This window comes from Pan paniscus, chromosome 4, assembly GCF_029289425.2.
Source record: "Pan paniscus chromosome 4, NHGRI_mPanPan1-v2.0_pri, whole genome shotgun sequence".
NCBI classification, from domain to species: Eukaryota; Metazoa; Chordata; class Mammalia; order Primates; family Hominidae; genus Pan; species Pan paniscus.
This window is the reverse complement of record NC_073253.2, coordinates 132964116-132986149: the sequence shown is the minus strand read 5'-3', so window position 1 is coordinate 132986149 and position 22034 is coordinate 132964116. Positions and strand designations below refer to the sequence as shown.

At 44.0% G+C, this 22034-nt stretch overlaps 1 protein-coding gene across 7 annotated transcripts in view; it reads left to right on the top strand.

Annotated features, from left to right (window-relative positions):
* KLHL3 (kelch like family member 3) overlaps positions 1-22034 on the top strand; it is a 270507-nt gene that overhangs the window by 185476 nt on the left and 62997 nt on the right. For 6 of the 7 annotated variants that reach the window (XM_063604239.1, XM_055112976.3, XM_063604240.1 and 3 more), the window contains 2 exons: positions 5558-5679; positions 11530-11692. In XM_063604239.1, the coding sequence (XP_063460309.1) occupies positions 5558-5679; positions 11530-11692 (285 nt within the window). The remainder of the gene's footprint in view (positions 1-5557; positions 5680-11529; positions 11693-22034) is intronic. The other variant, XM_024928785.4, reaches the window with a different exon arrangement.

The window sequence follows — 22034 nt, the reverse complement described above, 5'->3', positions numbered from 1 at the left end:
TAATAAAGTCTACTTTTATTATTGTAGAGCACGTCATAGTTTTTAAAATTCTTGTGGATGTCGGGGGTGGAGGTGATTAGGGTTGATTTTTTTTTTTTTTTGGTAGTCACTATGTAATGACACAGAGGCATTTTTTTCCTGACTTTGTGCTTCTCGTGCTTCTAGTTGAGCAGAAAGATATTTCCAGGTGGAGGAGGGATGAGATTCCAGGGAGGGCGGGTGATGAGGCGGTGTCTATCACTGTGGTTCTGCTGGATCCTGCTGTCCCACCTTTCACAATCTCATTGTCTCCTTTGATTCTCACACAACCTTGGGATAAAGGCAGAACAGAGAATGTCCTTATTTCACAGGTGATATAGGGTGACCTGTGCTTCAACAGAGGACTGTGTGGCACTTAGGAATACAGACTGCTGTTCACTCTCAATGTGACATAAGGACCTGTGAACTAAGGACATTCCCTGATCTGCAGTCAAATGGCCCAGACCACTCACCTGCAACAGGGTTGGTCAGGATTCAAGGAGATGGCAGAGTATTTCTTTTTCTCCTGTGAGGTTAATGTCTTTGGCCTTAGTGCTCAGCTCTAGCCAAATGAGTTGGCAGCCCAGATTTTAGGACTTAGATGAGGGTTGGGGGGAAGAAAGTTCCATAACCATCTTAGTGCCCATGAAGAATCATTGCGCAAAGGGTAAGGATTTTCCTGTGTTCTCTCTACCCAGAACATGAGACTAAATTACAGTACTAATTCAAGTTAGGAGCAAGAAGGTATTCTGTGACATAAGGACTCTTGAACACTCCCTTTTCTTGTCTTTAAGGACATATAACTATGTAGGGGTGGTTGGTGGTTTAGCTGTGGTGTTCGTCAGAGAGACCTGCCAACCAATCTATTCCGTTTTCATTCTCAAGGCTTTATTTACTTAATAACCTGGAAGATGAGCTAGTGATTTTTCTAGACATCTTGAGTCTTCTGTGATAATGAAAGATTTTCCTTTCCCTCCTCCAGTCCATCCTTCTCCCTCTTGCTCTTCTTTGGCAGTCTTCCACCTAAAAAGGTCTCAGCTGTGCACATAGTGTGCTTGTTAGGATCTAGAATGAAGACTTGGATGCTTTTACCTAATAGGCTTCTGGGATTGCTTGCTCTTCTGGGCCCTCCGTGGTTCTCAGAGGCTGCTAAGTGCAAGGCCCTAATGGTCTACGTATTTAAAGAAGTTCAAGACACAGTCAGGCCAACATCATCTTTTACCTGATATTCTGCAGCAGTCTTCTCATTGGTCAATCTGCCACCTGTTTTGTTTTCCTATTCCCCACCCATTCTCCACACTGTGGCTACAGTGATTTTCCCAATATAAAAATCTGATGTATCCCTTACCTGCTTAAAATCAGGGGCTCCCTGTTGCCCTTAGGATGAGGTCTAAACTCCTTAGCATGTCCTGTAAGTCCCTCAAATGGTCCAGCTCCTGCTTTCATCTACAGCCTTGTCTCATCATTCTTCCCTAATGTGCTCCAGCCAGACTGAACTTGTTATGGTTCCCAGACAGGTCACACCCTTTGTTACCTCCAGACCTTTGTATATACTATTCTGTCTGTCTGGGATACTCTTCCCTTATTCTCACTTCCCTTCTGAATAACTATGACTCCTCCAGATCAGTGATTCTTAACCATTATGCATCAATCTGATGAAAACAATGGACCCTATCTCTGGAAGAGCAAACCTGTGCTCTTGTGTGCTCATCATTTTGCATGCAGCTTTAGGGTGCAGGAATCCCTGGCTTAAGAACCTTTAAAGCTACGTCCCCTTTTCTAACATTTGACATCTTTTGCAGTTGTTGGTTTTCTTGTCTCTCTCTCCACCAGACTGAGCTCCATGAGGGCAGGGCTGTGACTTGTTAACCACTGTATTCTCTGGGCCTAGCACAGTGCTTGACACAGGAGGACACATCTGATATATGTTTGGTGAATTGAATAAATGAGCAAATATCTGCCCTAGAGAGAATCATGTTCTCTTTGGAGAAACAGGACATGCATGTTAGCAGATGTAAGTGGAAGATGGAAAGGGCTAACAAGATATGCAGTTGACAGACATTCTCTGAAAGTTCAGAGTCTGAGGTGGCTGTCTGGGCCTCTTGGGAAGAGCTAGCAGAAGAGAGCACTTGGGTTGACCACAAACATGGAAGGGCTTACAGGGCTCTTCTTCTGTTTTCTGGAAATATTTTGTCAAACTATTAGAGATGAGTGAAGGAGCAAGAATGACCAAGTCCTTGATGGTTTTCCTCCTCCAGAATTACTGAACCCCATGGAATTATGAGATGTCAAGAGAACCTCCCTTCTTTTTTTTTAATTTTCTACTCCAATAAATACTTTTTCAGTGCTTGTTTTATGCCAAGCACTTTGTTATGTGTTGAGGATAAGCTGCTTGGTTCTTTGCTAGGTATTAAGTACTAACTTGTCCTCAGAATTTGGACCAACGCCTTGAGTTTGGGAATACTTTTATTAAGGTTATTAGTTAGGGTGAGATTTTATTGAGGGATGTATTAGAAATGACACAGGGTCTAGAGTTAGGCCAAAGTTCAAATCTCAGTCCTGCCTCTTAGTATCTATGTGCAAATCCCTCTTGAAATGCCAATTTTGGCCGGGCATGGTGGCTCATGCCTGTAATCCCAGCACTTTGGGAGGCCAAGGCAGACGGATCATCTGAGGTCGGGAGTTCAAGACCAGCCTGACCAACATGGAGAAACCCCGTCTCTACTTAAAAAACAAAACAAAACAAAAAACAAATTAGCCAGGCATGCTGGTGCATGCCTGTAATCCCAGCTACTCGGGAGGCTGAGGTAGGAGAATCGCTTGAACACGGGAGGCAGAGGTTGCGGTGAGCTGAGATCATGCCATTGCACTCCAGCCTGGGCAACAAGAGCAAAACTCCATCTCGAAAAAAAAAGAAATGCCAGTTTTATAATTTGTAAAATGGAAATAATACTGTCTACCTCCTGGACTTGTTTCAAGGGTTAAATGAAATAATGTGGGTCAGATACACATTAGTGTACCTTAGCAGAAGGTCAGGTATACAGTAGTGACTATTAGTATGACTATTTTTAGGGCCCATTTAAACTAAAGTCTTAGTTTGGTGTAGTCATTTTTGCTGGTTCATAAGAGATAATAAGATTGGATTCTATAAGCTTTCTCAGAAAATAAGTGGTGTCTTTGAGCCCTTAGTTTTTCTTTCACATCATTTTTTTCTTGCTTAAGTTTTAAGTACTTAATATAGAAAATTAGAAATTTGAGGGTCATGTAAAGGAGCAAGGAAAAGTCTCCTAAAGACCTACTGTCTAGAAAACTGTGTCTTAACCTTTTCTGAATCATAGACGCCTGTAAGAATCTGATAAAAATGACCTGTCATCCCCCTAGAAAAAGTGAACTTTTGCACATATATAAAAATATTTTCTTACAATTCCAGGCGTTTCCATTTATTTACCCCAAAGTTACAAAACCCTAACCTGACTTTCAACCACAAATTCCACAGGCGGAAAACAGTCAGCCCAGGCTCTGATTTACACTGCTGTGAGGGCTTCTGAATCTCTTGGTTCTTACAGTCTGGCTGCTCTATTTTTTAAGTCTTATTTTTTGAGGGCTAACTCCTTAAACAAAGAATTGGCTATCTTTGATTATCTTTTGCAGTGTAATTACCAACTGGACCCTCATCAATGAACTTTTTAATAGCTTAACTTCTGATTTCCTTGTGTATGCATGTTTTTGTTTGTGTGTCTCAATAAACTCAAGAGAGAGATTGTGGATCCTGTCTTATGGGTGGAGGAGTAATATACTGTTTTTCCCTTGTTTCTTTACCTGTTCATTCTGCCCCAGGGCACTGTGCTGAGGCCTTTCACAGGCTTTCACTGGCAGTCAGAGAAGAGAGAACAGGGTGGAGGGTCTCAGGTCCACCTGATCTGGCAGTTAAGGGAGCAAGCGGGGTTTGGAATGTCTCCCCCACTACTTTTCTCTCCGTTCCAGTCATTCAGCTCTAGAACTGTGTCAGGATGGGACTCTGGATTGGTGGAGGAATCATGTGCAGTCCGTGCAGCTTGGAGGTGGGTGTCTGCAGCCCACATGCTGTACTGTACTTTATTTTCTTGGCTCTGGTGTATGAATTCCACAGAGAGAAAACAACTGCCCAGGCTCTGTTTTCACACTCACATTGAGGCTTCTGGATCTCTTGTTTCTTGCAGTTAGGTTGCCCTTTATTTCAGTCTACAAAGACATGTGTTGCCTGTCTTTCCTGAAATCAGCAGCCCTTGTTGAATGGGCCTGGCTTTCGATAAACCCATGTGTTGTATATAGAGTGCAGGCTGAAGGCAAGGGGCCTCAGGACCGTGGAAATGTGGTGCTGCTATTGCCGTTATTTACAGCCCTGCCTTCTCTCTTTTTTAGATTATTATCAGGGCCTCCAGCTGTTCTCCCTGCATGTGATCTAGCTTCCACCCTGCATCCAAAATTTCGTTCAAAAATGCCCATCTGTTGATGTCATTTCCCTGTTGAAAACCTCTCAATGGTGCTACACCTGGGATAAAGTCCCAGCTTGACTTACAGGGCTTGTCAAGCCCTGGCCCCATCTACCTCTCCAGCTTCCTTCTTCTCACTGTTACTCCACGTACCAGCCACACCAACCTCTCGCCATTTCACCAAAATTTATTCTTTTGGTACTTTCTTCTCTTTGCATGAATGGATCCCAGATTCAGCTCATCCTTCCTCACCTTTGCTGCCTGTAGAACTCTTCCTCATCCTCTAATACCTCTCTCAAATGTGACCTCTTAATAGGATGCCTGACTGGAGTTCCCAGGAGAAATTTGTTGCTTCCTCCTCTGTGTTCTTGGGATTTAGTATAGCGTAGTGGTTACAAATATGGACTCTAGAGTCAGACTCCCTGGGTTTCAACCCAACTTGGCCTTTCCTAGGTGTGTGACTGTGGGCAAAATGAATTACCTACCCTCCTGTGCTCAGTTTCTTCATCTGTAAAATAGCAATAATATTAATAAACCTCAAGGTTGTTGTGAGGATTAAAAGACTTTAAAGTGCTTAAGTGTGTGGCCATAGTTAGCTCTCAAGAAATGTTACTTATTATTGTTGTTATCACAATACTTTGTGTATAACTGTCTACTAAGCTCTTATCACCTCTGTTTATAAACACTTTTGTATATCTGCCTTACTAGACTTGTGTTCCTTAAGGACAGGTGCATATCTTGTTCACTTTTTCTGGCCTTGTATATGGAAGTTTACAGTAAATGTTGGTTAAATGAGTGATTGCACACAGATTTGCCTTCACAATGGAAGTGGGCAATAGATAGAGTAAGGAATGCTTAAGGCTGGGTTTGTAGGTGATCACAGACCCAAAGCTGATGTGACCTTGATGTTACCTGGTTTATCCTCTTCTGTGCCTGAATCCCTTCTGCTGCCTCCTGGAGCCCAGGAAGTGCTTTTATGTTTCCAAGACAGGGCAGGAGACCATCTGGAAGGTAAACATATCCCAGGTACCACATTTATGTCATTTTGTTTTTGTTGTAAACTCTAGGTGACATGTCTGAGAGTAAAGCCAAAAAGATAGAAATCAAGGACGTGGATGGGCAGACGCTGAGTAAGCTGATTGACTACATCTATACTGCTGAAATCGAGGTGACTGAAGAGAATGTCCAGGTAAACTCAGGCTCACTAATAGCTCAGTGTAGTGCACACTCAGGACCCACCATTTTACAGCGTTATTTTATTTAACCCTCACAACAATTCAGTTGGTTACTGAAGAGGAAACTAAAGCTCCAGAGAGGTCAGGTGACCTGCCCTGGGCCACATGGCCAGGAGGTGGTCGAGCTGGTCCTCAAACTCATGCCTTCCTGGCTTGGGCACCCATGCTTTTAGCCACTAGGCCATGATATCCCTGAATGAGCCTGGGCCCCGGGAGTAGAAGATCTTTAACTCATGTCTTCAAAATCTTGTGAAGGAAAAGCTGGGAGCTTAGGTGACTCCTGTTCTCCCCAGGTCATCGTCTCATCTCAGAATTCAAACAGGTGAATAACTTTTGGGTACTAACAGTAAGTGCAAAGTAATTTGGCATAAAATGAGTAGAGGTGAGGTAGTAGAAGTCTATAATTGGAACCAGCTCTCTTTGCTCTTTTCATCATGTATTTATTTAATAACTTTTTTTTCCTGTAAAATACAAAGTGTTTACAAACTTGGATAATTAGAAGATATTCTACTCTGGATCCTTATTGCCTGGTTAGGATTAAGAGGTACATAAAGCAAGGTACAGTTTATGTGGACATAATGTTCACTGTTTGGTGGTCCTGAGTCCAGAAGCTTCTGTCTTATGAGGTTGGGTTATGTCACCCTCCCAGCATGTGGATGCATTCACCAAACTGAAAATTCTCTGAACCTCATTGTTTGGGGACTTTTAATCTCTTCACTTTAAACTGTGGTTAGGTCAAGGGTGATGTTGGAGAAAAAACAAGAAAGATTGGCAAGGGGCTGGGCATGGTGGCTCACACCTATAATCCCAGCGCTTTGGGAAGCTGAGGCAGGCAGATCACCTGAGGTAAGGAGTTCGAAACCAGCCTGGCCAACATGGTGAAACCCTGTCTCTACTGAAAAGACAAAAATTAGCTGGGCGTGGTGGCAGGTGCCTTTAATTCCATCTACTTGGGAGGCCGAGGCAGGAGAATCACTTGAACCCAGGAGGCGGAGGTTGCTGTGAGCTGAGATTGCACCACTGCACTCCAATCTGGATGACAGAGCGAGACTCTGTCTCCAAAAAGAAAAAAAAAAAAGATTGGGAAGAAGAGAGTTTGGATAAAAACGTGGATTCTTCTTCATGCTGTTATGTATCTGCTGAGGCGGTTGCTCACAGGTTGTCTGTGAAGACAGGAGGTATTGAGGATTTGGTGCACCGAGGAGATGAGCATGGAGGCACTGGGGCTTTCCTGAAAGCCTTAGAAACAAGGGTCAGAGATCTGGGGCTTGGTTAAATGGCTGTGAGAGCTACACCTGGAGTCCCTTCCCAGGCACACGTACCTTGGAGAGACCCTGAGTTCCCGTTCCGTGGTGGAGGTACCAGCAGTCATACTTTTATAAGCAAGCATGTGCCCATCAATTCACATGCATTATTCCATTCAATTTTTATAATCACCCATTGGACCATACCAATATGATTCCTCCTTTACAGCTGAAGAAACTGGTGCTCAAAGGGGTTAAATAAACTGCCACGGTCACATAGAGAGTAAGTGGTAGAGTTGGAAGCTGAAGCCAGCCCCCTCTGACTCACTGTGCTCTGTGGCTATGATGAATTCTAGTTTCTCATTAAATGAATGATCAGAACCTTGACTTTGGCTCATAATTATTTACAATAATAAAAACTAACATCAACTGAGCACTTCCTATGTACCAAGCACTGTGTTAACTGCTTTAAATTTTTCTCATTTGATCCTCATAACACACCTTATTGTCCTCATTTTATTTTTGAGGAGACAGAGGCATTGAGAGGTTAAGTAATTTGTCCTCAGTTGCATGGCTGGTAAGTGGAGGAGTCAAAATTCAAAATGACGCTTAATCACAGTGCTGTTCTGCCAGCTTTCCTGTTCATCTATATACCCCCCACCTCTTTTCCTTTCTTTCTTTATGTGGCACTGATTCTGTGCCAGACCCACTGTGTGATTGGGGCAGAGACCCTGGGTGGCCCCAACACCTGCGCCCCCTGGCTGATGCCCTCCCTCTGTGCATGGCCCTGCCTCCCTGCAATTCCAGGAGAAGGTGCTTTCTGAGGCAGGGCATTTCCTTTTGTTTTTGCTAGAGGAAGCAAACTCTGTGGCAGGATATCCTCTGCTGTGTTTTCATGTTATCTGAGGGAGAAAAAAAAAACAAAACGGGGCCTGCACATGAAAAATGGAGGGGAAGCCATTGCAAGCTGAAGGGTAACCTGTAGACTCTTGCTGGGGGCCATTTCAGGGCCTGTTTTCCAAGAACTGTAATGCTGAGGTGGCAGAAGGCAAGCTAGAAGATTTTTGACTTACGGTAATCTTCCATCCTGATGGGTGGATTTGGCCAACTACTCCTCTGATCTCAGCCTCCTCCCTCCAGGGACCAGGCAGTACTGCTTTAGTTATTCTATGAGGATGGTCTTGCTTCAGAGCTGAGGACCTGCACTTGGCCTTTTGTTCATAATCTTGTCACTGCTGCTGCTTTGAAGAAGTAGAGTTTCAGGCAAGATAAGAGAAGAGGAAGTCCTCTCAAAGCCCTGTTGATGTGGGGAGAGGGAACTGAAGACAGTCATTTCATGGATGTATTGCTCTTTTTTCTTTCAGGGCCTCTGGGAATGTATTTTGTACTTGTGTCTAGATCCCAGAACCCCATTGGATGGGGCCCTAATTTATCCCTGAGACCCAGAGTTTGAGCAGTGATACATCTTCCAGCCTCCAAGCCTTCCCTTCAGCATTCTGATTTCCTTGACTTTTTTTTTCCCACACTTTTCTGTATGAAGCAAGTAGAAGGAAGAAAATGGCCTTTGACTCTAAGCTAGTCTCAGAGTCAAAGAGAGGGAAAGAGCAACTAGAGAAACCAGAAGGCCCATTCATTTTAGGAAGTCGGTTTGGGAAGGCTTTCGGGTAGGAGTGGACTCAAACAGGATAAGGGGTGTGGAGAGGTAGAAAGCCTTATAATTTTTGCCTACTAAGTGGGTATTGTGAACAGTAGGGAAGTTGAAAGCTATGTGGGTAGCTCTATCCAGGGAGGTTTTAAAAATGGAAAGTGTAACCTAAGGAGTATATTCAGGAAATATTTATTATTTCATTTCTCTGGCTGGTTGTCATGAGCTTGAGAATTTAAGCACCACACTGTGCTGCTGTCTCCTTGGAAGAGGGGAAGGGGGAAGGGACTGTGTGTCACTGGCATGATCTTGTATATGTGTTTGGGGTTGGGGAGCTTGCTGGAATGCAGTCTGAGGGCAGATTGGACTCTCAGAAATTCTCTTGGATGGTGGGTGGTGGGGAGAGGGTTGCTGTTGAATTCCTGCCTCTTCTCACATCTGGCCCTTTTGGAGTTTACCACACCTCTGAGTAGGGTTTGTGCTGGCCAACATTTGATGGCTTCCTCTCCCTCAGGGCTTCTGAGGGTCACTGGTTAGAGGTTACTCCTCCCTAGGATGAACACCTATCCTATTTTGCCCAGAAGCGAGGGGCCTTCTGAGATGGGGACTTTCAGTGGTAAAAATGGCAAAGTCCCAGGTAAATCAGCATGATTGGTCAACCTATGGCCTTGACACCAGTCTTAACTCTAGCTGATACTGGCCAGGGGGTGTCATGGAGGTCATTTGGAGACTGGGAGCAGAGCTTTTTATTCCTGGTGTGCATTCAGCAAGAATGGTTAATGGATCTCCATTTGACTAGCAGGCAGAGACTAATCTGGTCCTGGAATCTGTTCGGCCAGGCTGAGCAAGCTCACAGGTTAATTGAGTTTCCCAGTTTATGGCTGCTTAGTGGAGATGATGGCTGCTTAGTGGGGAGAGAGTTCAGGTGGTTAGATTTGGATCCTGGCTGTGTTCATTTATAGTCCAAAACTTTCAGAAGAGGGTGATTTTATCTTTTTCTTTCTCAGGAATGTATTAGTGGTTCAGAAAATATCACAGACATGGTGTTAATTTACTGTTTTCCTGCTGGGGATATAGGATAGTGGAAGAGAGGATGGAGGAAGGGAAAAGGAGCACGTTTTCTAGAACTCAGCTGTCGTGAGAGAGAAGTGTAAGCCTGTGGGTAGGAGCAGCTTTCCTTGTTGAGCGTAGGCATTTGGCTCAGGAGTTCGAGCACTGATAGTGGTGGCTCTTGGTGGTTATTGTCTGTGGGCAGGGATAATGAAGGGTGACCGACTGTCCCATTTTTAGCCCTGAAAGTCCTGGGAAACCCCCAGTCCTGTAAAAACTAGGACTGTTGGTAACCCCAGTGGAGGGACAAAGCCCCCAAATGGGCAGTGGGGCAGAGTTTTTGGCCTGAGTACATAAAAGTGATGAGAATCAGAGCTGAGGACTCAGAGCTGTCTTGGGAGAAAGACAGAGTCCAGAATTTAAAGCACTTAAAAAAAAAAAAAAGAAGTCTTTTTCAAGTGTCCTGAATCAAGAAAACAAATGCATCTGCAGCCCATATCTTCCTGGGCAAGCCCTTGTGGCTGGAAACAGCTAGAGTGTAGCTGGCTCAGTCACTCTCTCTCAGAGCCAGGGCAGCAGCTGAGAGCAAAGGCCTGGGGCAAGGGTATTATTTTGGGGTGAAGTGGATGCCAGGGTCCCCAAGATAAGCAGCCTTAAATCAAGCTATTCTGTAGTGTGATTTTTTTCTAAATTTCTTTTTGGAAAATCATTCTCAGACTACCTGCTGCTTCCATAGGTGAAGGGCAGGGTAGCAGAGCTGGAGTGGGACAGGACTTTGGCCTTTTGTCCTGTATGTTTGATCTAGAGGCAGGCTTCAGCAGCTGAGGGAAAGTCCTAGGGAAAATTGATAGAGGTTGGCTGGCTGAGCACCCAGCGGGCCTGCTCAAGCCAGTCTTCCCTGACCCTTAGGAAAAACACATGCATATACACCTGAGCAAGAACTATTTCTGTCTTTCAGGATATAGTATAAATAGTCATGTGTCCTGTGACCTTTTAAATGGAAACTTAGCTCTCCTTTCTCTAAGAATGTACCTAAAGATGTTCTTTGCTTTGTATCTGTTTGATGGGAGAATAAAGTGTCGTTTCCTGAGTCCTGAGGGATTTGGAATGAATCTTGTTCCAGTAGACTCTAAGCTCCAGGAGAACAGGATCTGGTTTCTCTTGCTTACCCCTGAATCCCAGAGCCTAAACTAGTGCCTGGCACATAGATGTTCAGTAATTAATCATTCATTAAGTACCTTTCTGAATGAGGACAGTACACTGAAGGTTGTGGGACAGTGGCTCTCAAACGTGGCTGTACATTAGAAGCACCTGGGGAGCTTTAAAAAACATCTTAATGTCCAGGCCACACTCCATACCTATTGAGTTAGATTCTTTTAGGGCAAGACCTAGGCATCAGTAGTTTTAAAACTCTTAAGGTAATACCAGTGTGCAGCCCAGTATGAGAACCATTGTGTGTGTGTGTTTGTGTGTGTGTGTGTGTGTGTGTGTGTAGAGTTTTGTTACTCAAAGTGTGGTTTGTGGACCAGCAACTGCAAGCATCACTTGGGTTCTTATTAGAAATGCAGGCTCTCAGATCCCATCCTAGACCTAATGAATTAGAATCTGCATTTTAATAAGATCCCCAGGGATTAAAGACTGGGAAGCATGGCTGTAGGGATACAGAGAATCTGCTGGTGTTTAGGGTCCGTGAAGGGCAGAGTAGTGGGAAATAAGGCTGGAAAGCAGGCTAGGAAGTTTGGACTTACTGGGCGGGCAGTGGAGAGCCATGAAAAGATCTTGAGCATGGGAGTGATATGATAGGAAAAGGCAGATGAGTCTCTGCCAGTGGGATCCAAATCTGAGAATGTCACCTTCTCTTGCAGGTGCTGCTCCCGGCAGCCAGCTTGCTGCAGCTCATGGATGTTCGGCAGAACTGCTGTGACTTCCTGCAGTCTCAGTTGCATCCCACCAATTGCCTGGGAATCCGTGCGTTTGCAGATGTACACACCTGCACTGACCTTCTGCAGCAGGCCAATGCCTATGCAGGTAAGGGGGAGCCGGACTGCTGCACCTCCTCCGAGTTTGTGGATCTAATCACCTGGTCTTCTGCAGACTCCTCAAAGATTATGAGAAGTGGTCTCTGCTGTGAAGCAGCTATGATTTAGTTAGGGATACAGGTGGAAAGATAATTAATGATAGGACAGTTTAGCTCATTGCCAAGTGGAAAATGATTAATTGCCAAGGTGATGGTACAGACAGTAATTTTCACTAGAGTAGAGGAAGGAGATCCAAGAAGATTTGGGAAGTGGGGAGAGCAAACTGAGCTAGCTAGGTCTTGAGCTACGTCTTGTTATTGTTAAGAAAACCTTTGTTTTTATCTGAGCGTTCCATAAACATTCTTTTAAAAGTCACGTACTGGCTGGGCGCAGTGGCTCACGCCTGTAATCCCAGCACTTTGGGAGGCTGAGGCGGGCGGGTCATGAGGTCAGGAGATCGAGACTATCCTGGCTAACACGGTGAAACCCCCGTCTCTATTAAAAATACAAAAAAAAAAAAAAATTGGCGGGGCTTGGTGGCGGGCGCCTGAAGTCCCAGCTACTTGGGAGGCTGAGGCAGGAGAATGGTGTGAATCCGGGAGGCGGAGCTTGCAGTGAGCCGAGATTTCGCCACTGCACTCCAGCCTGGGTGACAGAGCGAGACTCCATCTAAAAAAAAAAAAAAGTCACGTACTATTGCAGGGCTTATAATGATGAGGAGTGCCCTGCTCCACCTTTCCACACTGAGTCTTGTGCTCCAGAGCCACTCATTTTCAATCCTTAAGGAATTAAAATGCAGGTTCTGATCCAGCTAAAAGCTACTTCATCTGCTACTCACTTCCATTTATCAAAATAATATGTGCAGCTGCTATTTTTTGATTAGTTTTAGATATTATTTGTTGACTTCTCCAGAAGAATAAGATTGAGCTTTTGCAGACTTTCCCTTTATACACATGCAGCCATCCCTCTCTTTATTGTCCAAATACCATTTCCACAACTGAACTAAGCCATCTATTATAATTATAGTGTTTTTTTAAATCAGAAAACTTTAATAAGAAGGGCAGTTAATAATTGTCTTTTTCTCTTGCATAGTGTATGGTTCTACCACTAATTCTTGTTAGAACAGTCCTCAATACATCAGATAATCTGTTGGTTCACTTATTTTTCTTGGAGACGTTCTCTGCGCTAGAGCTTGTCATTCTATTATTTTAATGGGGTTTTGGGAGGGAGTAGAAATGAACATTTATATTCAGTCCATTATGTTTATTTAGCTAGCTGGAAAGAAATCTTCATTGCCACTTGTTCCAGCCTGAAGAAAGATGGTGAATGACTAGGAAATAGGTCTGATCATTTAACTTGATAAATTCAGTCATGGCCACCTTCTTCCCTTGCAATAAAACACCTCCTTCTTCCCCTGCTCAAGCACTGTCATGGCTGCTATTCTGTTCAGTGTCTCCTGTTTGGCCAGTGTCTGGAAATTAGCTGAGGACCTACTGGCTGCCCACCTGCCAGCTAGCTACCTGTGCTGTGTTAGCCTCTTGGTCAACAAAGCAACAAGCATTTGCTCCATTTCTTGGCATGCTTTTTCTCTCTGATTAAGTCCCTGACCCCAGGAGCCTGCAGAGACTCTCATGTCTCCCTGCAGCCTGTTTCTGAAGGCACAAACAAGTCTTCTTTCTGAAGACTTGTAAAGATAGTCTTGATATGATGATTTTTGTGAAGGACATTACCCAGTAGCCTCAATTCTGAGTCCTGCTGATTCTTTCTGGCTCTGATCCTTGACCCTTCTGCTTCTCTGCCGTTCCTGTGCTCTCTTTTCCCTGCATATTCTCCACTGCCTTTCCACCTTCACTTAGGGAGCCCTTTCTCTTCCTGGGGAGGGCTCCCAGTGAAGCCTTTGAAGAGGTCACTTTCTAGGTGGATGGATGTGCTAAGGCAAGCATTTTCTCTGCAGATTTTTTTTTTTTTTTGAGGCGGAGTCTCGCTCTGTCGCCTGGGCTGGAGTGCAGTGGTGCAATCTCGGCTCACTGCAAGCTCCGCCTCCTGGGTTCATGCCATTCTCCTGCCTCAGCCTCCCGAGTAGCTGGGACTACAGGCGCCTGCCACCACACCAGGCTAATTTTTTGTATTTTTAGTAGAGATGGGGTTTCACCGTGTTAGCCAAGATGGTCTTGATCTCCTGACCTTGTGATCCGCCTGCCTCAGCCTCCCAAAGTGCTGGGATTACAGGCGTAAGCCACTGTGCCTGGCCTGCAGATTCTTTTCACAAACGTTTGCTAGTGCAGTGGCAAAGGGAGAGTGCTTAGATGTCAGAAATTCTGTCTTCTTCTTCTGTGTCTCCTCTTACCAGCCCTCTCCTTCCACATAGTGTGTGATGCATGTGTGTGCACACCTAGCACATATCCCACCCTAATTGGCTGATACAGTTGTCTGAGGTTTGGGGAGTATACTGAATCCCCACCTTTTTTAAAATTTAAAATTACATTCTAGATTCAAGAGGTACATATGCAGGTTTGTTACGTTTGTATATTGTGTGATGCTGAGTTTTGGCTTCTGTTGATCCCATTACTCAGATGGTGAACATAGTACCCAATAGGAAATTTATCAGCCCTTGCCCCCACTCCCTTTGGAGTCCCCAGTGTCTGTTTTTCCCATCTTTATGTCCATAGGCACCCAGGGTTTAGCCCACTTACAAGTGAAAACACGTGATATTTGGTGTTCTGTTTCTGTGTTAATTAACTTAGGATAATGGCTTCCAGCTGTGTCCATGTTACTGCAAAGGACATGATTTTGTTCTTTTTTATGGCTGTGTAGTATTCCATGGTGTACCACATTTTCTTTATCCAATCCATTGTGGATGGGCACCTAGATTGATTGCATGTCTTTGCTATTGTGAATAGTGCTTAATGAACATATGTGTGCATGTGTCTTTTGGTAGAACAATTTATTCTCCTTTGGGTATATACCCAGTAATGGGGTTGCTGGGTCAAATTGTGGTTCTATTTTTAGTTCTTTGAGAAATCTCCAGACTGTTTTCCACAGTAGCTGAATTAATTTACATTCCCACCAGCAGTATATAAGCATTCCCTTTTCTCTGCAACCTTGCCAGCATCTGTTGTTTTTTGACTTTTTAATAATAGCCATCCTGACTGGTATGAGATGGTATCACTTGGTAGTTTTGATGTGCATTTCTCTAATGTGAATCCCCACCTTTATTAGGGCTCCCAGGCTCTTCTGGCCTGGCTTTTCCCAACTTTCAACGTCTGTGTTTTCTCCTTTGCCCCTTTCACTATCTGATGATGAGACTCATCTGTGGGAGAGTGCATCAGATGCAGCTGGGAACACATCCATCTTTCTGGTGCTCCTTGGTCCTGTTGCTGTTATAGTGATTGAGTTCTGTCCGCATTATGGGTCTGTGTATGCAGACATCCTGATGAATTATTCTTAGCTAGTGTTTATTGAGCTCTCCCTTTGGGTCATACCCTATGCTAAGCATTTTATTGGCAACATCTCATTTAATGCATATGATAGCTGAGGAAACCAGGGCACAGAGAGGTGAAGTAATTTGTTGAGGTCACATAGTGACAGAAGGGACAGAAGGCAGGATTCAAGCCCAGACGGTGCTGACTCCAGAGCCAGTGTTTATTACATTCTACAGCTTCTAGGCCCAGTTTGGACATAAGGATGCCCTGTGAATCAGTAACTGAGGAGTGCATGTGGCTAGAGTTGGCATTTTCCATTGAAAGCATGTTCCTGGAAGCCTGTGCAATGTAGTCACCAAATCCCAACAACCAGACAGTGTAGACAGACATCCAGCTGTCCGCTAGACACAGGGTATGTCATCATCTTGGGATAGAGGAAGCGCCATGTGGGTGTCTTCTTCTCTTCCCTGTCGGGTGACTTCCTCCCAGACACATTGAGCCTGTTCCCTCACTGAATGAGTGAGCAGGCCCTCCTACTTTTCCTGGCTGGGTCAGCATGATCTTCAGGCTGAGAGTCTCCTCCCTGTTATGCAGGCCTTCTGTGGTGCCTGTGATCCTCTCCTGGGTGGCTTTCTCGGCAGCCCACTATGCTCTGCACACTAGGGAGGTAATATTTTTAAAGTAGTATAATGCAGAAGATAAGGCCATGATGCAAAGATGTTAGAAGAAGGGAATGAAGGTTAGATTGTGCAGTATTTAGAGGAGAAGTAGAAAATGATTATCCATGGTTACTCCCTTGAACCCACCCACTGACGTGGGCCTGCTTTTTTCCTTGTACCCCTGACTTTAGATGGAGCCTGGGGTTCTCTGCCATCGCTGCCTCTTGAGACAGACCTGTGACCTCACTCTACTGTAAGTGCAGGGGTGCAGGCACCCACTAGGGTCACACACAAGGGAAAGCATTGGTCTCTGTGGTCACAGGTCTCCCTGGACCCAGGCCTTGAGTTAGAAGGTATTTCATGCCAACAAACTACAAGGAGACCTTCCAGATCAGAACTAGGAATCAGACCAGCTAACACTTTGGAGCTGAGTAATCCTGAGCCTATTTTCTCCTCTCTATCATGGGAGTAGCGCATCCTATCCTGTTTCCAGGATGATCTGGGGAACAGGGGGAATGGGGAGGAGAGCATTCTATGGAAGTAGACACCACAGGCGCTGTGCTGTGGAGCCTCCCTGCCAGCCTCATCATCTGCAGTGAGGGAGCTTCACAGTTGGGTCCAGGCAGGAGACACAGGAATCCTCAGGTCACTGCTGCTGCAGACCACACGCACTTTTGGGGAGGAAGGATTTCCAGGACTTCTGGTTTTGTTTTCTCTTTATCTAGATGTATAGTGCAGGCAGGTATGTCCTGTCCAGCCTCCCCTACTCTTCCCAGTTTCTGGCTAGCTTTGCTTTGCCTTCACTTGTCTGTAGATTCCAGTTTAGCTGCTGAATTCTGTTTCTTTTCCTTCTCTAAAAAGCTTTCTTTTTCTGTTGTTATTGTTGTTGTTGTTATTATTGCTATTTTAATAAAAACTCATCCCTGACTATTACAGAAAAAGCACATGGGTGGAAAGAATTATACCACAATCCTACCCAGAGAGAACTGCTGGCAGCACCTTGGTGTATATCCTTCCAAATCTTTTTCATTGTATATGTATGCTTTCCAGCTTAAAAAACATTTTAGCCAGGTACAGTAGCAGGTGCCTATAGTCCCAGCTACTTGGGAGGTTGAGGTTGATAGCTCAAGCATTCATGTGTAGCTTGAGCCACGGAATTTGAATCCAGCCTGGGTAACATAGCAAGACACCCCATCTCTTAAAAAAACATTCTTAGCAGTATATTCTGAATTTCTTTCCATGTTAGCAGATACATTTCTAGACCATTGTTTGAAAAATTTAGGTAATATATTCAATAAAAGCAATTTATACTCATGACCAAAAAATGCAAGCAGTACATAGAGGTATAAAATGCAAAGCCAGTCTTCTCCCAGCCTGTCTCTCTGAAGTGGGGAGATCCTTGGTATCCTTACAGAATTTATATATTATGCTTTTTAACTTACACAACAGAAAGCACTCTGTACTCATTGTACTTTTGTTTGACAATACAAATCTTGCAATTATTTCCACACCCTTGTGTATGGCTATATCTTATTCTTTTAGTCTGCTGCATCTCATGGATGGAGTGTAATTTATTTAACCAGTCTTCTGTTGATGGACATTATTGTTTCCAGTTTTTTTATTTAAAATGCTTTCATGAGAATTCTTGTACATAATATTTTGGAGTACACTTGCTAGTATACCTGTAGGGTACAATCTTAGTAGCATAGTTGTTGGATCAAAGAGAATGTACATTAAAAAGTTGTTTGATAGATTTTGCCAACTTGCTGTCTAAACAAATGTGACTTTATTTTAAAGCCAGTCTTGCCTTCTGATAGGTCCTCGGCTTTTCCAGCGAGAGCACAACTTTGTGGGGGCTGAAGCATCATCTCTATGTCCAGCTGCCTATTTGGTTTCCTGTTTGGAAGGGCCCTGTCTCTTCCTGCTGTGGCAGTCCCTCCTGCTTCCTCTGGATTCAGTTTCCCCCTCAGGGAAGTTCCCCAGATCTTTGCTATGATATATGTTATTCTGGGGTAGGGAGGGTAGGTCCCGCATTTAGAAGCTGACTGCTCAGACTCTTGCTTTAGCTAATGGCATCACAGTCTTCCTGGGCAGCTAGTAGCTGGGAAATGGACCCCAGTGTCTTTCACAGCCCGTTTCTTATACCTCATTATTGTTGTTTCCAGGGACTGCTTAATCTTTAACCTCAGAGGCCAGGGCCTAGGGTTATGGGGACTTTGTTGTTTGGTAATTGGACAGCCATACACTGGGCCATCAGCAGAGCTGTTTGGGAGGGATGTTAATGGGACTTCATTAATGAAATAGCAATTAAAATTCTTTGGACATGTTGTTTACATCAGTCTGCCAAAGCTAAGCGAAAACCTCCAGCCATGGGATGGAAAAGCCATTGGATTTCACGTGCTTATGGAGAGAAGTGGCCTTTTTTTGATTGATTGAGTCATTTGAGATCATGGAATGAAGTAATTAAATTAAGGCAGCAGAAAAATTTGGAAAATCATTAAAAAACATAAATCTCTGACTCAGTGAGAGTCCTCTTCTAAAATTGCTGCTCCTAACTTGTCACCATGAAATAATGATGATCATAATGATGGGCATTTCTATCATTTTTGAATACTTGCTAGGTGCCAGGAATGGTGCTGCATGATTCATAGGCATGGCCTCATTTTGTTCATTTAAGTATAAGAGTTATTATTTTCTCAGCTTATAGGTGAAGAAACTGTAACCCCAGAGAAGTTTAGTAACTTGTCCAAGATCATATATTAACAGCTTATAAGTGGCAGTGCCAGAGTGAGGCCAGCTGACTGCAGAGGTCTGTGTCCTAAGCCCCGCTACTTATTTCCCATCCACCCAGACCAGCCTAGCCTATTTTCCATGATGGTTGCCTCACTCCTGCCTCTCTTGGATTTTCTGCATCTAATTTGAAGTTGGCAAATGAGGCAGTCGTGCAGACACAGATAGGTTTCGTTGCTTGCTCTTTGTTAGGATTTTAGGAAACTTCACTTGTTCCATTTTCTGGGTTATGGGGAACCTCACTGTTGAATCAATAGCACTATTATGGCCCTTGGCTGTGTGTATGTGTGTGTGTGTGTGCGTGCATGTGTGTGTGTGTGTGAGAGAGAGAGAGAAAGAGAGCTAGAGAGAGAGAGAGAGAGAAAGAGAGGGAGAGGACAACACATAATATTTCTGGAGTAAGGCAACATGGAAAGAGAGCTTATTTCCTGCCTTCCCAGGGAGTGTGGAGGTAGTAATATTTAGAGTCTGAGGGCTGGTGGTCATGACCCTTCTGAGAAGAGGTCAAGGTGGGTCTCTGTTACTTCCCTGTGGGAACTGAGCCTTTTCCCTAGAGCAGAGAAACTGTGAGCCTGGAAAGCTAAATATTGATTCAAGGAAGCTTGCCTCTGGCCTCTAAAAATAGAGTAATAAGGGGCAGAAGAGAGAGTTTTAAGGCAGTTCTGTGGTTTTGTTTTTTCACCCTGCCAAAATGTTTCCATTTTGTTTGTGTGTCCACCTGTGTCAGCCAGTCTCTCCTGAGGGTGTGACCTGTGGTTCAGTTCAGAGGCACTCACACCTGTTCCCTGGGGCTGCTGGCCCTGGGAATTATGGGGCTTATGGGGTTTATTTCATCTCTGATTGGTAAAACACAATGAGTATGTTCCCGTCCATGTGGATGGGAAATTATGGAGAAGAGGAAGAGGCACCATATAACTTTCAGTCTTTTCCCACCAAGCAACACAAACATATCTTCCCAATGTTAAAAGGATGATAAAATTTGGGTGATACATTCCCAGGCAAGGGCTTTCTCTGGGGGTACAGTTGGGTCTCGGAGAAAGTTGAGGCCATTTCCTAATACTAGCTAACACCATTCTAAGCATTTTACATATATTATGTCTCTCAATCCCCGCAAACTCAAGGAAGTCACAGATGGGTCATCATTCCATTTGTTCTGAGCTTGTAGGTTAGATGAACCAGATCAAAGGTTTAGGTTTATTTCATTCCATGAAGAGAGAAGAATAGTCCTGGGGCTAGCTTGAGAGGTTGCCTGAACCCTAGGCAGTCTTGAAGAACAGTCAGGAAAGTGCAGTAATAATTTTAGAGCTCAGTATATACAGATATTATGCTGGAGACTGAGGATTCAGCTTCAAATAACACAGACTTGATCCCTGACCTCATGGGGCTCCCAGTCCGAATAGAATAGAAAGATTCATGTAATAAAGTAGGGTGATTAGGGATATGATTGTTATATCTTGTTTGGGGGGCTTTGGGAACCCCAAAGACTATCACTTCCTCTAGCCTAGTGGATGGGGGGATTAGGGAAATATCTTAATTCTGGGGTTAGGTCTGAGATTTGAACCTAGAACTGACTCCAAAATGCCAAGAAGTTAGGAATTTAGGGACTAATATTATTCTCTTTTTTCCCCAAAGAAAGGTTTTTAGATGCATATCCTCTGTCTATGCCTCTCTCTCTCTCTCTATGTCCAGCACCCCTGAGAGGGATTCTTAAGGTTTTCTGATGTCTGTGTTGAATTTTACCCCAGTGGACTGCTCAGGATTGGTGTTTATCTTGGTACCTAAGACACTCATCAGAATATTTGTTATTATAATTGGGCAGTCTTGGTTCAAAACCTGGCTCTACCAGGTTTACTATTCTGTAAACCTAAGCACATGTCTTAGAGTTTCTGGGCTTCTGTTTCTCCATCTGTAAAATGGGGATGTTGATACTCACTTTAGTAGGGCTTTTGCGGGGATTGAGAGACATAATATATGTAAAATGCTTAGAATGGTGTTAGCTAGTATTAGGAAATGGCCTCAATTTTCTCCGAAACCCAACTGTACCCCCAGAGAAAGCCCTTGCCTGGGAATATATCACCCAAATTTTATTATCCTTTTAACATTGGGAAGATATGTTTGTGTTGCTTGATGGGGAAAAGACTGAAAGTTATATGGTGCCTCTTCCTCTTCTCCATAATTTCCCATCCACATGGACAGGAACATACTCATTGTGTTTTACCAATCAGGACATGGAACTTAAACAATATTTGTTACTTATAGTAAAACCTGGCTAGTTAGGACTCTTAACCAGAACTCTTAATTAACTGACTTATTTTTCTCTGTGTCCACCCCTCTTTAAGAAAAAGAAGCGAAACGATAAGAAAAGTTAGTTATTATTGGAGAGTTACCCTTCAAGGGCTAACTCTCCAGTAATAACTCTCTTTTAACCCATGGTTAAAAGGTACTATGCCCCCAGCACATGCATCCCTCCCCCAGGATCTAGCCTTGTCTGCCTCTCCATTGCATCTCCAAGAGCCTGCAGAGCTCCTCATACTTAGGGAGTGCTCAGCAAACCTTTGTTGGATGAATGAAGACATCAACTAGGTTCTAGCTACACTTCACTATTACTGTTCTTTACACATGCTCTGAATTTTCCTGTTCCCTGCCTTTGTTTGTACTGAAAGTACCTCTCTCAGTCATGTGAGAGGTGGACTTTGGGATGGAGTTATTGGTGCCTTGCCTTGTCTTGCTTGTGAGGCAGTAGGGTCCTTGTAGACATCAGTTCTGGTTTCTTCATTTTTGAAGAAATGCTGCATTTGATACGTCATACATTAAGAGTTATCTAGCACCTGCAATGGACTCAGTAAATGTGAGTCACATCTATTTCTTTATTTAATGCCCATATCACCTTATGTACTATTATTATTTCCATTTAATATAGGGGAAACCTGCAGCCTCAAGGAACTGAATAACCTATATCACTGGACAGTTTGTTGAATTCGATAGAATTAAATTTGTTCTCTAAGATCTTGCAGGTCCACAGCCTTGCCCATAGGATCTGCAGTCCCAAAGGATGTCTTAACTTTTTTTTTTTTTAAATAGAGAGGGGCCTCACTTTATTGACCAGGCTAGTCTTGAACCCCTGACCTCAAATGATCTTCCTGCGCAGCCTTCTAAAGTGTTAGGATTATAGGTATGAGCCACTGTGCCTGGCCCCAAGGGATATCTTGATATAGAAAATCTTCTCTGTTAAAGAGTGGTGCTGCCGGCTGCAGTGGCTCACACCTGTAATCCCAGCATTTTGGGGGACTGAGGCTGGTGGATCATCTGAGGTCAGGAGTTCGAGACCAGCCTGACCAACATGGTGAAACCCCGTCTCTACTAAAAATACAAAAGATAAGCTGGGCGTGGTAGTGGACACCTGTAATCTCAGCTACTTGGGAGACTGAGGCAGGAGAATCACTTGAACCCGGGAGGCAGAGGTTGCAGTGAGCTGAGATCG